General features: G+C 57.7%; 7 protein-coding genes across 7 annotated transcripts; 5 read left to right on the top strand and 2 right to left on the bottom strand.

Moving 5' to 3' along the window:
• Positions 1 to 369: 369 nt before the first annotated feature.
• PHSY_005738 (hypothetical protein) lies at positions 370 to 689 on the top strand (the record flags this gene model as incomplete). The annotated part of the gene is made up of 2 exons (XM_012336346.1): positions 370 to 437; positions 533 to 689. 2 exons carry the CDS (start codon positions 370 to 372, stop codon positions 687 to 689), a joined length of 225 nt encoding a protein of 74 aa, XP_012191736.1.
• A 526-nt stretch (positions 690 to 1215) lies between these two features.
• Positions 1216 to 4476, top strand: PHSY_005737 (major facilitator super; the record flags this gene model as incomplete). The annotated part of the gene is made up of 1 exon (XM_012336345.1): positions 1216 to 4476. One exon carries the CDS (start codon positions 1216 to 1218, stop codon positions 4474 to 4476), a length of 3261 nt encoding a protein of 1086 aa, XP_012191735.1.
• A 1232-nt stretch (positions 4477 to 5708) lies between these two features.
• PHSY_005736 (hypothetical protein) lies at positions 5709 to 9620 on the top strand (the record flags this gene model as incomplete). The annotated part of the gene is made up of 1 exon (XM_012336344.1): positions 5709 to 9620. The coding sequence occupies one exon, from the start codon at positions 5709 to 5711 to the stop codon at positions 9618 to 9620; it is 3912 nt and encodes a 1303-aa protein (XP_012191734.1).
• Positions 9621 to 9766: 146 nt separating this feature from the next.
• On the bottom strand, positions 9767 to 12007 carry PHSY_005735 (hypothetical protein; the record flags this gene model as incomplete). Its single annotated transcript, XM_012336343.1, has 1 exon — positions 9767 to 12007. The coding sequence occupies one exon, from the start codon at positions 12005 to 12007 to the stop codon at positions 9767 to 9769; it is 2241 nt and encodes a 746-aa protein (XP_012191733.1).
• A 680-nt stretch (positions 12008 to 12687) lies between these two features.
• Positions 12688 to 12996, top strand: PHSY_005734 (expressed protein; the record flags this gene model as incomplete). The annotated part of the gene is made up of 1 exon (XM_012336342.1): positions 12688 to 12996. The coding sequence occupies one exon, from the start codon at positions 12688 to 12690 to the stop codon at positions 12994 to 12996; it is 309 nt and encodes a 102-aa protein (XP_012191732.1).
• A 392-nt stretch (positions 12997 to 13388) lies between these two features.
• PHSY_005733 (ricin-containing lipase tectonin-like protein) lies at positions 13389 to 13706 on the top strand (the record flags this gene model as incomplete). Its single annotated transcript, XM_012336341.1, has 1 exon — positions 13389 to 13706. The coding sequence occupies one exon, from the start codon at positions 13389 to 13391 to the stop codon at positions 13704 to 13706; it is 318 nt and encodes a 105-aa protein (XP_012191731.1).
• Positions 13707 to 14354: 648 nt separating this feature from the next.
• Positions 14355 to 14609, bottom strand: PHSY_005732 (hypothetical protein; the record flags this gene model as incomplete). Its single annotated transcript, XM_012336340.1, has 1 exon — positions 14355 to 14609. One exon carries the CDS (start codon positions 14607 to 14609, stop codon positions 14355 to 14357), a length of 255 nt encoding a protein of 84 aa, XP_012191730.1.
• Between the last annotated feature and the right edge of the window lie 333 nt (positions 14610 to 14942).

Below are 14942 nucleotides of genomic sequence, written 5' to 3'. Positions count from 1 at the left end.
CCTAACCCTAACCCTAACCCTAACCCTAACCCTAACCCTAACCCTAACCCTAACCCTAAGGGTGAATGTCCTACTTGATCGAACCTTCTGCAATGCAGCATGCTGGGAGGAGCAATCCGAGAGTTCGCCTGCATGGATCCAAGCATTAGAGCTTGATTGCTTCCACGTGTGAGACTCGGTGGTTTCTCTTCACCCATCAATTTCACATCTCGAACATCGTAAGCGATAGCATGGCGTTGACTTGGACGATCTTCGATTCAGAGGTACACCCTTAGCAGCTCAGCGCACACCACAAGTGCTGCATATGCATGCCCTCCGAAGCTGCGAAAGCCTTTTGATTTCCAATGCACAGCTGCGGATGCGGCTGCAATGAAGTCAAGTAGCATGGACGAAAGGGAGTGGGTCGCCGTGTGCGTAAAAAAGTGTTCTGATACGCGGTGTGTTACGGGCCGAAAAGCGACGCTGAGACCCTTGACAGATTGAAACAGCCAGGAATTCCGTCGCTCACCGTTTTGTGCACACCTTTGTACAGGCTAGGAGTGGAGAAGACTGCGGTCAGCGTCACCGCCGTCAGCGTGTGTTATAGGTGGAGCAGTACCAGATTCGCTTGCGGACGAGCCGCACTCAATCGAACGGTAAACATCAATGGCAACTTCGTGGAAGATCGGCTGCTGTCGTCGAACCGGTGATGAGCAGAGAGAAGCGTGCTCTCGAAGCTGTCGGGCACACAGGGTTCCGCTCTCAAGGTCTGCCAAGGACCGCGTCACAGAAGCGAGCCCATCGGCATATTTGGCCTATCGGGAAATTCGGATCGAACGATTTCGTGTTGAACTCTCTCCACATGGCACAGGGCAATAAGCGAATGTTGCACAGATCTCTTGCCATCTTTCGTCGTTGCCCACATCCACTAGTTCCCACAATTAGCGCCAGGCTTGGCTCACGCTACAAGCTCTTTCCAACAGCGGCCACGACAAAAGGGATGCATAGCTCATGAACACGATCCATGTTCTGCTTTCGCTGCCAACACCCCTCTGATCGCACCAACTCGCAGCTCGACAGTTCCCTCTGCTCAATCGACACGAAGAACGGGATGGAGTTCTGACGTGGGAAGAGGTAATCACCAGCGAGACCATCATTCGTCTCGACGAAAGCGGTGTCTCTTTGCCTCAGATAGGCTCCTGGCTCAGCTGCTAGAAACCCACTTCGCCGCCCGAAATGCAAGGGCCGCTGACGTGGGTCGCGAGCAAGGTGCTGTCGCTCGTGCTTCCTGTAGACACCTCTGCTCGTCCACGATCGACTCAGGATGAATTCCAGCCGAAAGATCCGCTGGATTCCCATGACTGGCGGAATCGGGATGACGCGCGGCGGACCTTACGCGGCCGTGTTGCTCATTCCGAGTTCCAGGCTCGCTACTTGCCGCCACTATTACATCGGCCGCGGAGCAGTGCAGAAGCGCAGCAGTTGTACAACCATATCCGTACCGTCGCATGGTATCTCGACTCGATTCCGCTCCTCGGCTCGCGCTTGCCTTTCAACATTGGCGTCGAGTCGATCGTTGGAATCATACCTGGCGTCGGTGACTACGTCGGGCTGATTCTGGGGTTGTATCAGATCCTGCTCTGTGCGCTATACCGTCTGCCACTTACAGTTTTGCTTTGGATGCTCTTCAATGTCCTCTTAGACTGCATGATTGGAATCGTGCCCGTCATCGGAGATGCGCTCGATGTTCTGTTCAAGGCGAACCTGCGCAATCTGCGCCTGCTCGAAGATCATCTGCATAGCTCAGGAGGCAAATGCGGTGAGGGCATATTTTACATCGAGTTCCCACCCAGCGACAAGTTCATGCCGCCGCACCATCCGTATCGCTCGCCTCAGCCTCCTTCCTCTCATCAGCACTCCGCGGCGTATGTGGAGACCAGCAACATTAGTCAACCGAACAACAAACATGCAAGGAGCTACTTTCTCAGCCTTCCATCGTCTGTCGCGGAAAACGCAAAGACCTCATCTGCCAGCGCCACCCGAGCCGACATCCTTGACCACACCGCAGGAATCACGGATCCGGGCACGACTCAGGATGCGGGCCAAAAGTCATCTCGAATTGAAACCCGCGGGCTGTCTGAAACGGAGGCATACACCATTCCGGAAGTGCCGAGCATGGGCACAACGAACCAGGCCCAGCACCAAGGAGATCGACAGCATACTTTCCGACCCGTGTCGACGACGATGCACGAACAACACGGCCTCGCTGATGATATGACACGACAGCATCGCCAACACTCTCGTGGATTTATGGCCTTGGAGGCGTCTCCATCGACCGAAGTAGATCCCTACGAACCGAATGATAGACCGATGCAGCAAGGATCGGATCGTCCGGTGCAGCTGGCGGAAGAACGACCGCGCGTCTCTTGGCACGATACAACACGGTCGATTCCGTCGCTACCGATGAAGCCTGATCCCAAGAGAGCACGTCACAATCATATCGATGAGACGGAGGAAGGCGTCGACGACGATTTCGAGAATCAACGTTTGCTGAAAAGCTTCCCATCGGAGAGTGATCGAGAGATGGAGCAACCACGAGATCTATGGCGAAGACGCCGGAGCTTGTACCTGCTGGTGTACTCGGCGATCTTCTGCGTCGCCTACGTCAGCTCTCTGGACTCGAACACGGGATACTTGTATCTCAACTTTGCGTGCAGTGAGTACGGAGCGCTGGCATCGTTCAGCACCGTGGCAATCGTGCAGCAAATGGTGTTTGCAGTGGCCAAGCCGCCAATCGCCAAGCTGTCCGACGTGGTTGGGCGACCTCAGGCGTACGTGCTGTCACTGGTGTTCTACGTGTGCGGATACATTGTAGTGTCGACGACAGCCTCGCTGCGATCGCTGATTGGAGGCATCTGCTTGCAGTCGGCGGGCACCACGGGAATCCAAGTGCTACAGTCGATCATCATCGCTGACACGACGACGGCCAAGTGGCGCGGGCTTGTGATTGGGATCGTCAACCTGCCCTTCCTGATCAACTTTGCGGTCGCAGGACCGATGGTGGACCTGGTCATGCGTCACGGCGGATGGCGGCTTGGGTTCGCCATCTGGACGGTGGTAATGCCTTTGGCAGCAACGCCGTTGCTTCTGACGCTTCTGGTGGGACAACGTCGGGCTCGACGGGCCGGATTGATGACGAGAAGCTCGCTCAGGGACAAGTCGTGGCGGCAGGCGCTGCGTCAGCTGGCGACAGATCTCGACCTGGTGGGACTTCTGCTGTTCACGGGAGGCTGGTTGCTCATCCTGTTGCCGTTGACATTGGCAGGGCACGGCGAGCGTCAGGAACACGTACCCATGACGACGTTTGTGCTCGGTGGAGCTGGGCTGCTGGTGGCGTTTGGATGGTGGGAGACGCGCGCCTCGGTGCCCATCTTGCCGTACCAGTTCTTGGCCAACAGCGCGGTGGTGTGCACGTGTGTGGTGGGGGTGCTCGACTTTGCGTCGTTCTACATCTCGTGGACGTTCCTGTCAAGCTTTGTGCAGATCCTCAAGGGGTGGGACCAGACCAAGACGGGCTACTTTGCGACGACGCAGAACGTGACGTCGACCATAACGGGCATCGTGGTTGGGTCGCTGATGGCCATGACGCGGAGGTACAAGATGCTGCTGATGATCGGACTGGTGACGCGGCTGCTGGGCGTGACGCTGATGGTGCGTTACAGGACGGCGACGGACCCGACGTTCATGTTGGTTCTGTGTCAGCTTCTGCAAGGTGTCGGCGGCGGGTCGATCGCGATTACGATGCAAGTAGCGGTGCAGGTGACGGTGCGGCATGCAGATGTGGCGATTGTGACGGCCTTGGAGCTGCTGACGACGGAAATCGGAGCAGCGATCGGATCTGCGACGGCGGGTTGGATGTTTCAGACCTACCTCCCGGGCAAGCTGGCTGCCAATCTGCCGCACATGGACGCTGACGAGCTCAAGCTGGTGTACGGCAGCCTTCAGCAAGCGCTGAGCTACCCGATCGGATCCGCGGAACGCGATGGGATCATCAGGTCGTGGGTGGAAGTGATGCGGATGCTGAGCGTGGTTGCGTTGATCACGCTGGTGCCGGCCTTCTTCTTTGGACTGGCGATCCCGGACACGTCGCTGCCCGATGTTCACGGCGCTCCTGTGCACAGCCATCACCATCATCACCACCACCATCGTGGCTCGCGTCGGGGCGACCGACGAAGCTCACGACGACGGCCTTCCTTCCTGTCTACAAGCAGGCCAGCGTCGCCTCTCGAGATCCGGGCGGGATACTCGGACATCACTCTTGGCATGGGGCTCGGTGTCGCGGCCACCGAGGACAATGCCAACGCAGCATTCCTCGCCACCGCTGGATCTAAGCGGAGTCGCTCAGCGTCCCGAAATCGCAGCGGCGAGCAAGCGATTCGGGAGCCGTCGAGCATGGGACGCAAGAAACGTAGATCGCGCCCAGCTGCAATAGGCTGAGGGCGACGAAACCACTAGTCGCATTGTTCGCATCTTTTCACCAGCACGCAACAGCATTGACATTTGAGCATGAACATTTCAATTGATATCACACAATAAACGATCCGCATGCGCGCGTGTCATCATCACCACCAAGAAGAAAGAATCAAAACAAACGGAGGAGAAGGAGGAGGAGGACCCTGGTTTCTTGATTGCGGGCCAGTCTCGGTCTTTGCAGCTCCGAAATTGCCAGAATAGGTTAGCAGCCTGGTCCCGCTTCCACGTTGCGGTCTCGACCAAGTGGCTCGTGTGGGGTTGCGGCAGGGTCGATAAATCGCAGACCAGGCCAAAGGTGCCACAATATTAATATTATCTGACAAGTCGGCTGCACGTCGATTACATTCAAATGCGACTCTAGGGACGGTGATTAGAAAAATGTTGAATACAAAATTATGAGTCCGGCCTCGCCCCGCTCGTCAAGAAGAAATGGGCGTTTCCCACCGAGACGGCAGGAAGAAGGGTCGAAATTAGAGTGTGTCCGAGTGTGTGGGTCGGTCGGTCGGTCGGTCGAGCGGTCGGTAGGTCAAATGAGGCCACAGTGTGTACAGTGTGTACACTGTCCCGACAGAGAGATCTCTGAGAAGGCCAAAGAGAGGAAACTGGTGTCGCTCCAGTGCAACGCGGGCAACCTGGTCACTTGGCAGCCTCGAGCCAATAATCAGTCACATACTCGGGAAGCCGTGCATTGATTCTTCGCGCTCCTCTTCTTCTCCCTTTCTTCATCATCTGTAATTGCCATCCTCTCTATCCACTACCTCAGCACTTCTCGTCAGTCGAGTCGTTTGAGCTGGTAAGTTGGTCCCATTCCTCATCAACGGCACCGCCTTGGCCGTCTGCTACGAACCGTCTTTATTGGTAGGCTCGAGAAGCTGATCAGTGCGTCGAGCGTCTCTTCATATTGGTTCAATCTCACTTCCAGCCCGCGTCAAAGCCTGCTCGCTTCGACGCTCCTTCAACCGTCACACAAACCGATCGTATCGTCGCCTTAGCCTTCGCAGAGACAACACTCTTCTTTCATTCTCTCTCCTCAGCTCGACAAATCGGGTTCGCCCAGGTCTAACGTCTTTGGTCTTCTTCGTCTCGGCTACCGTCCATTGCCCATCCTGCCCAACATGGTATCCGCCGCCGATCTCATGAGGCAGCACCAAGCTCAGCTCGCCCAGGCCGACGCTTCCGCTCCCGAGCTGCCGCCCATGGCTGACCCATTCCCGTCGCTCACCCAGGACCCCTTCCCGCCCCAGCCTGTCGCTGCCGCCTATACCTCGGCTTCGTCTGCCGCTGCTGTCCTCGACGCCAGCAATGCTGCCGCTTCCAACGGCGCCGGCGCTGCTGCGTCGTCTGCCACCAACGGCCGTGCAGCTCGCTCCAAGCAGCCCGACTTCTCCTCCGAGTCCGCTTTCCCTTCGCTCGGTGCTACCGCCAACCCCGCCAAGGGCCAGTGGGGCAACAAAGGCTCCACCTGGACCGGCTCCGCCCCCGTCATCCAGCGCTCAGTGGCTCAGCAGACCTTTTCGCTCACGCTCTCGCACGAATCCGTCGCCAAGCTTTCCACCGTCATGTCCAAGGTGCAGAACAAGTACCGCGGCCTCAAAATCGAAGCTTCTACCACGCGCAAGACTGGCACCACCACCTTTGTACTCAAAGCTGCCGACGACGCCGTGGTCAAAAGCGCCAAGCGTGAAATCACTGTCCTGCTCGCCAAGCACGTCTCCACCCACATCATGATCCCCGCCTCGCTCCGTGCTTTTGTCATTGGCACCAAGGGCAAGAACCTCAAGGCCATCACCGAGCAGACCAGCGTCAAGGTCAACATGCCGCCCCGCGACCCCGCCGTCGACCAGGCTGCCGATGCCGAAGCCAGTCAGCGCAACAACAACGTCGACTACGACAACGACGAGCAGATCGCCGTCACCCTCGAAGGTGACGAGATCAACGTCAAGCAGGCCCAAGCCATGATCCAGGCCATCGTCGCCGAGAGGACGTCCAAGATCACCCAGCGACTTACCCACATCGACCATATCTTCTACCCTTTCATCGCCGGCCCCAAGGGTGCCAATGCTGCCCAGCTCGAAAAGCAGCTCGGCGACGGCGACATCTCGGTCCGCGTGCCTCCTCGTGCTGCCTTCCTGCATGCCAAGGACGCTGCCGACGACGATGCCGCAGAGCCCAAACGTGAGCGCGACCTGGCCATCGTCGTCTCGGGCGATCGCGAGAAGGTCAACAAAGCCGTCGCTTCCATCGAGGCCCAGGTCGAGGAGATGAAGAATTCCTTCCGCACACTCGCCATCAGCATTCCCAAGCGACAGCATCGATTCCTCGTCGGCGATGCTGCCAACGACATCCTTGCCTCCACCTCGTGCAGTGTCGAACTCGCCGCCATCGACGATCCGTCGGACAGCGTCACCATCCGTGGCCCTCAGTCTCAGCTTCCGCTCGCGCTCACCGCCGCCATGGAGAAGGCAAACGCGGTCCGCGTCGAGGTCATCGACGTTGTCGCAGCGCACAGATCGCTCGCCAAGGACCCTGTCGGCCATGCCAAGCACGTCCTTCGATGGCTCAGCGTCGGCGGTAAGGTCCCGCGCAGCTCCACCGCTCAGATCTACCTGCCACGACCCGCCATTGTCGACTCGACAGGCAACGTCCAGATCGAAATCGTAGGTTCGGATGCTGCCGAAGTGTCCAAACTCAGGGAGACCATCCAGGAGCTTGTCAAGGCCATTCCTCCCACCTTTGTCGAGGAGCTCGAGGTCGATCCGCTCCTTCACCGTTTCATCATCGGCAAGAAGGGTCACGGTCTGAAACAATACGAGGCCCGCGGCGTCGACGTCCTCTTCCCGCCTGCATCCTCGAGCGCCGATGGCGATTCACGCTCCGACGTCTTGCTCGTTCTCGCCGGCTCCTCTGTCATCGCCGGTCTCCCCGCGGACCGCAAGGCTCGCGATGCCAAGGCCAGCGAGATCCTCAACGCGGTCAAGCAGGACATTGAAAAGGCGCAGGTCGCCGCCGCCGACATCCGCAGTGAGACCCTCACCGTCCCCGCAAAGCTGCATCGGGCCATCCTCGGCCCCAACGGCACCACTCTCAACGCCGTAATCGGCGAGGACAGGCTTGTCGCCGTCAAGCTTGGTTCCAGCAAGGCCGCTGCCGCCGACAAGAACGGCGCCAGCCTTTCCGAGGATGCAATCCTGGTTCGCGGTCCCAGCACCGAGGTTGAGCGTGTCGTCAAAGAGCTCCAACGCATCGCTACCGAGGCCGAGCAAGACAACATCATCAACGGTCACGTCGCCGAATTCTCGGTCGACTCTAACCACGTTCCTCATCTCGTCGGGCGTGGCGGCTCCGCCATCACCAAGCTCCGAGAAGAGCTGGGAGTGCGCATCGACTTTGGCGAGCCTTCGAGTGCCGACGGTGCTGACAATGCAAAGAAGGGTCGCAAAACGGCATCCTCCACCAAGGTGGTGCTGACTGGTCGCAAGGAGAACGTTGAGGAAGCCAAGAAGCGTCTTCAGACGCAAGTCGAACGACTCGCCGATGAGACCACCGTCACGCTCAAGATTCCACAGGAGATGCACGGAAGCTTCATCGGCCAGGGCGGCAAGTACGTCACTCGTCTTCAGGACACCTACGCTGTGCGCATCAACTTCCCCACCGCCAACGCCCAGAGCGGCACCTCGACTCCTTCCGAGGCTAACGACGACAAGCTTGCCGGCGGTCGCGCCAGCCAGAAGCCCGACGAGGTCATCATCAAGGGTGGCAAGAAGGGCGTCGAGGGTGCCAAGGCGGAACTGCTCGAGCTGCTCGAGTACGAAAAGGAGCACAACAACGTCGCCGTGTTGGCGGTCAGCACCAAGTCTATCGCCCGCATCATGGGTAAGGGTGGTGCCACCATCAAACAGATCCGAGACGAGAGCGAGGCTCAGGTCGACGTCGACCGCGAGGACAATGAAAAGGACGGAACCACCTCCATCAAGATCCGCGGAACCAAAAAGGCCATCGCCGCCGCCAAAAAGGCCATCGAGGCCATCTCGTCCGAGGTCGATGCAGAGCAAGTGTACACGCTCACCATCGCTCCCGAGCACCACGGTATCCTCATCGGTCCCCAGGGATCCAACATCCGTGATCTCATCATCAAGGCCGGCGGGCCCGAGGACACCAAGGCATCATCGCAGTATGTTCAATTCCCGCGCCGAAACGAGAAGGACGCATCGACCGTCACGATCCGCGGCCCCGCCTCTTTGGCCCAGGCCATCCGCGACGAGCTTGAGAGTGCTGCCGAGGTCCTTGCCTCTCGCGTCGTCTTCGGTGTCATCGTCGCGCCGCAAGCGCAGAGGATGCTTATCGGCCGCGGCGGTTCGCGTCAGTCCGAGCTGCAGACGCAATACTCCGTTCGTCTCGTCTTCCCTGGCTGGAAGGAGTACGCCTCTACCGGCGAGCCGCTCAACAAGGCCGAACTTGCCGGCGGCGATGACTCGACCATCGTCAAGATTGTCGGTGCCGAGGACAGGTGCAAAGCGTTGGCCGAAGAAATCAAGTCGAGCTTCGCGTCCGTCTCCAAGGCGATCAGCGTCTCTCGCGGTGTGCATGCTCGCATTGCCACGCCTCAATTCTTCCGTCAGCTCCGTTCCGACTTTGGCGTCTCGGTCGACACGCCTCGCGAACCGGCTTCAGCCTCGACCACGGCTGCGTCGGCCAAGAACGGTGCTAAGTCCGTCGGTGCGCGCATCGACGATGACGACGACACAGACGAGAACGAATTTGAGCTCGAAGAGCTTTCCTCCGCTACTTCGGGCAACGACTCGGTTTCGTGGACGCTGACCGGCAAGGATGAGGGTTCGCTCCAAAAGGCTGAGAAGCGCATTCAGACCGCCATCAAAGACGCTGGCAACGCGTCGCACCAAGGCAAGCTGTGGGTCTCGCCCTCTGCCGTACCGCGCATCATCGGCCGTGGCGGCAGCGGTCTGATGAACATCCAAAACGAGTCGGGCGCCGCGGTCGAGATTCCTCGAGACGCTGGCGGACTCTGCATTATCCGTGGCTCCAAGGACGCCGTTCTGCACGCCAAGGAGCTCATCGAAGGCGTAGCTTCGTCCGGCGGACGTGCTTGAGACGCATTCTCCTACCACCACGTTCTCCCATCCTCGCATCATTGTAGATTCAAAGCATTCACTCACAAATATCATGCAATCGTTTTCCGGTCCATTCAGTGCAAGCATCTCAATTGTCTGTGAGATGCGCAGAAACGTGACATTGTCTAAAATCGTGGGCTTGACGTGCCGATGTCAGGAGCGTCTGCATCGAACTCGATCTCGCGCAGCAGTCTCGGGTTTGGACGGTAGCCTTGATCCTTCATGTCTGCCAGGACGCTTTCCCAGCGATGGTCCTTCTCTCGGAAGCACTTACGCACCACTGCCTCGTAGCTCTTGCGGCTCGGAGGAATTCCCTTGTCCTTAGCCTCTTCAATGAAACCAAATGCATCGTCGTAGTTGGACTGCGTCAAGCACAGCACGATCATACGCTCGAACGTCACCGCGTTGGGCCGCAACTTGAGGTGGTTCAGATCCTTGAGCAACTCGACTCCGGTGTCGTAGTCGGCGGCATCGATGCATCCGCTTAGAAGCGAGTTGAAGGTGTCGAGGTTGGGTCGGACCAACTCTCGACGATCGCCAGAAGTCGTGAGGCCTGGAGGACTGGCGAAGGGATGGAAAGTGCGCATCGAGTGATAGATGTCGAGCGCTTGAGCCAGATCGCCAAGCCAGACGGCTGCGCTGAGGACAGCATTGACGATGGCCTTATGGGTCCCAATAGCAGCATCAGTCGCACACAGGGCGAGAGCTTCTCTGGCCAGCTGGAGCGAATCCTTACTGGGATAGATCGAGGTGCTGATTCTGGAAGTCGTGCGATCTGTGATCTGGATGCCGCGACAGTGGAGCGCATGTAAGGCGCGCATCGCCCCGACATAGTCGTGAGCGCTACAATGCGCTTCGAAGAGAGGCGCCAGATGCCATTCCTGCAACTGCATGCGTCTGGAAGGTGTCGACATCCTGCGAGTGGATCCGGAGCTTTGTTCGGAACGCGATGTCGTCGAGGCTGACGCACACGCTGTCAGATCAAACGCAGGGTCGATGTGCCGGACGCACGTGTGTGCCATGTGCACACTCCCTTCCTTGGCAGCGAGGGCGAGGATAAGCTGGAGTAGGCCGTCGTCGGGCGAGAGAAGGCCTCGTGTCACTGCCTTGGACCAGGCAAGCTCGACGCCGGGCAGGTATCCGCCTTCAGCGCAGGAACGAAGCATCGACATCCATACGCTCGGGGGCAGACGACGAGCTACCTGACCGCTTCGCGCATCGGATCGAAGTGCATCCAGGGTGACTGATGGATTGTTGGCCGAACTTGTTGAATCGGCGTCTGCGTAGATCAAACCGCCCTGCTCCATGAGATCAGCCAGCTCGACAGCGCTTCTGAACTCTTCGCAGTGGATGCATAGCGTGATGAGGCGCGAAAGGCTCTGATGCGGCAAGATCAGACCCATGCGATAGCACGTTGAAAGGAGCAAGAGGGCGTACTCGAGGTTATGGTCTTGGCAGGCACTGTCGATCATATGCGCAAAAGTTGCTGCGTTCCAGTTGCGCGTCATTTCGGTGGGCAGAGTCAAGCCGGCGCCGCGTGCAGATTTGGGAGCTCTCGAGTCGGTGGACTCGCTGAGCAGAATCTTTGCTAGTTCTTCAGAGCGCTCTGATGCTGAGGAAGAGGAAGGTTGCGAGGCGAAAATGGTTTCTAGGGTCGCGGAGATGGCTTTTTCGTCGCCGCAGACGATGGCCGCCTGTAAAAGATTGTTGAGCGAGTCGATGGATTCTTCGAAACCAGAGGCAAGCATGTCGGCATGGACGGCTTGGACTTCGTCGAGAAGGCCGTGATGTGCTAATGCACGCATCACTGCCAGAAAGACGACCCTCTCCTCTGGTGCGAAGGGGATGCTACCTGAGGAACCACTTATGTGCTCTTTCCTTTCCTTGATCAGCTGGCACAGCTTGGTAGCCTGCACGGCATCGTGGGCGTCTGCGGCCACACCTAGCGAGGTGTAGAGTTGTCTCAGCTCCGGATCTGTTGAGACGTTGCGAAGGATGTACGAATCGCTGGAGCTGCGCTGCTTGGACGAAATCGGAGACGAGTTATCTCTCTCAGGGGCTCGCCTCTTGAAGTGCTGAAACAGCTGGGGAGCGTGAGGGTGTCGGCGATCAGCCGCCTTTGAGTCGGGATAGATTGAGCTCGATGCGCGTTGAGGTCGATTGTGCTCCACTCGAACGCCTTCGGATGACCTTCGCTGAGCGGTTGAAGGGGCAACTCCTGTTGCCAGGTATCTTGTAACGATGCAGGGGGAGTGGTGACATCGAGTCAGCCCGTGCCGAGAAGCATCTTGGACGCGTTGGGGATAGACGGACTGGACCAAAGTCACTAGACGAGCAACGCTTCGTCCACCATTCTTCCGCAACATGACGACCAGGATCGAGCTTTGACGATGACTGCGTTCCCAGCGGCGAGGAATGGTTGAACGGTGGACTCATACCATGTAGGAAGAATCGTGTCGGTCTCCAAGCCAAAAAACCTATCTCGGACCCTGACTTTTTCCATCCGAGTTCCGAGGGAGAAAAAGGACGAATTTCAGTGACTCTTCTCGGGATTCGACAACTTCGGATTATTTTCATGAGGTGGGCGTGGTTCACGGCGACCGGCGCCACTACTGTCGACATTTGCAATGCCAGTGGGAGGGGTGATGACCAAGTGCGGGATGAGAGAAGCCAGCGACAGGCAAGTCTTGGATCGAGCCAGTGCGCCGTGGTTCGTGCGTTGTGAAGCGACGACTCGGCATGACTGCAAGCATGACCAAGGCTCTGTCAAGAATCTGTCCCGGCCACTTGCTCTGGAACAGCAAGGACACAACGCGAGCCCACGAAAAGGAAGGCGTCAACGTACAGACCTAGCTCGGCAGTCGAGGCGAAACGTGTCTGCCCCCATCTGCCGAGGCAGGACGTTTATTTCGGCAAAGTCAACCACATGGAAGCCACGCATAGTAGCGGATTTGAGCAGCCCAATGCCAGATGAAGTGTAAGCAGCGTCAACCAGGCTAATGTCTCAGCCTCTTCTGATTCGTTTGCATCGAAGTCGGTTGCCGAGATGTCCGGTATCGAGCCACGACCGTGGAATGGCACAGCTTCTGGTCCGGCAAAACGAAAGAGCTTCGGCCCCATTGCAAGTGTAGGAGGGGCGAAATTTCAGTCGACAACCGTTTCCCTGCCCAAGGCGGGAGCAGCACTTTCGAAAAAGCCACCATGTTCCGAAGCATCCCGTCAAAACTATCATCGTCCCGTCCAGTTCCACGCGCTTTCCACCCTCTGGAAGGAGTCCGAGCGTGGACTGCTCACACCGATGGCTTGGTCGAAAGCTTCTGCTCGTCTCAGATGCACGTTCCGCAGCTCCCGGTAAAGTTTGAAAGGATCGTTTGCCGGGCCGTTGGTCGGAGTTCCGATCACCAGAGAGATGCGCGGAACGGAGGAAATTCGGAGCAGCATATATCATTCAAAGTTCGACGTCATAGAAGGCGCTTGCAAATTCCACTTCCGCATGGAACAGCAGTGCGAGATTCAAGTACATTGTACCTTCGTTCGCACGATCACACCAGAGCTTGACCGGTCGGTCATACGAGCCGTCGGCAAAGCTGACTGAGCGACCTAAGGTTCGGTCCTGAGTCAGCTGTTTGACCGCCTCCGGTACGTTGACTGCGAAAGTTTCCGACCAGATTGTGATGCTTTGCTCGAGCAAGCGCTACGTCGGAGTTTCGGCGATTGAAGTGACTGTTCTTACTGTACCTCGGTAGAATGGCAAGATCTCTGCTGCGGGAACGTTCGCATAGAATCAAGAATCGCTTCAAGCTACGGTACAGTGCGCGCCTCAATTTGCACATCAGAGACATCCACAAACCAAACACGCCCCTTTACATCAGCGAGTTTCGAGCAAACCGCTTCTTGTCTGCAGAGAAGTTGCTCACGGCCAGTACCGCAAAGTCGACCGAGATCCAATCAACCACGAAGAGCAATGCAAAAGCTCAGTTCGATGCCTTCGCAGATCGTGAACGGCGGTTCAAATTGGAGAGCATGCGCCGCACGAGATGGCTTTCCAAATCCACCTTCGTCTAAAAAAGGAGGAAAGAGACCGCTGTCAATCCTGAAACTGCGTGTTGAACTCTGCTTTTGGCTATCCTTAGCGGCTTCGTTGAGCCCAACGAAACGGCGTAAAACAAGGCACCGAGCAGCAACGTCCAGTCTCGGGTAAAGCAGCACCAGAGAGAAACTTTTGGATCCGCAGTGCCATCCTGGGCAGCATTCTGCTCGTTCGTCGCAACGAGCGGAGTGCCAATTTGCTCAAATTCACGGCCTTCGAAAGGCCCAATCAGCGAGTTCGGCAAGAGCCTCGTGGCATCTTCTTCCGGGGCACAAGCGAGCAGGGAAGACGAGCCGCGGGGTCCGGGTGCCTTATCGAACGCTGTCCTGCTGCCACGAACTCGCTTTGCCGCGAGCTAGGAACGCGAGGCACGAACATCGATCATATCATCTTGCAGCAATCTTCACACACTAGGCGTTTGCAAATGTCGTCACACGCTCTCCATTGTTTCGCCCCACTTCGACCGTCGTGGAAACCTGTAAAGGCTATGCTTCCCCGACATCGCCGCGCGTCCTTCCCAGATGCACCACGTCCCCCAGGCAAAGTCGGGCTCTGCCAGCGATCCGCGCTACCTGGACTGCGCTAGCGACCTTCGCCGTACCTAATTTGCAAATCATGCAGGTCTAATCGCCGTACCCGTCCGACTGAGTGCGATGTACCACAACTCTTTCGACTTTAGCTTCCGCGGCTACGCAGGCTGTGTCGACCAGATTTGCTTGCTCGATCTCGCTTTCTGGCGTCTCAAACGGAACGTTACTTCCGTCGCTTATGTATTTGCCCGGCGCATGGAACAATGCCCTCCAAAGTAAGGCTGCCTCTGCTGTGATGCCCTGCTGCGGCTGCGGGTGATGCGACCACACGTTGCGCGACTTCATCATGCAGCGGCGGTCAGATCGTGTCTTGAAAGTTTGGTTCGATGCCGGGATCCTCGTCGTTCCACAAGCCGCATTCCCGGATTTGCTCTTCAAAACGTTTCGAGAAGTTCTTCGTAAAGTTGCAGATCGAGCTTGAGCGTCACGGCGACTTTTCTTTGCCCATTGCTGCACTCAAGCCACAAAGGCCGCCAGGACATTCTCGGAATGTTGTTTTCTCGGAGTGCCTTTGAAGCAGTCGTCGGTGACCAGATCAGCATCGCGGCTCGTCCGCCTAGTTGCCCTCATGTGCCCCGCCAGCAATCCAATATATATACACCCGCTTGATGGCATGCCATG

This window comes from Pseudozyma hubeiensis (genome assembly GCF_000403515.1).
Source record: "Pseudozyma hubeiensis SY62 DNA, scaffold: PHS52, whole genome shotgun sequence".
NCBI classification, from domain to species: Eukaryota; Fungi; Basidiomycota; class Ustilaginomycetes; order Ustilaginales; family Ustilaginaceae; genus Pseudozyma; species Pseudozyma hubeiensis.
This window is presented reverse-complemented; position numbering and strand designations above follow the sequence as displayed.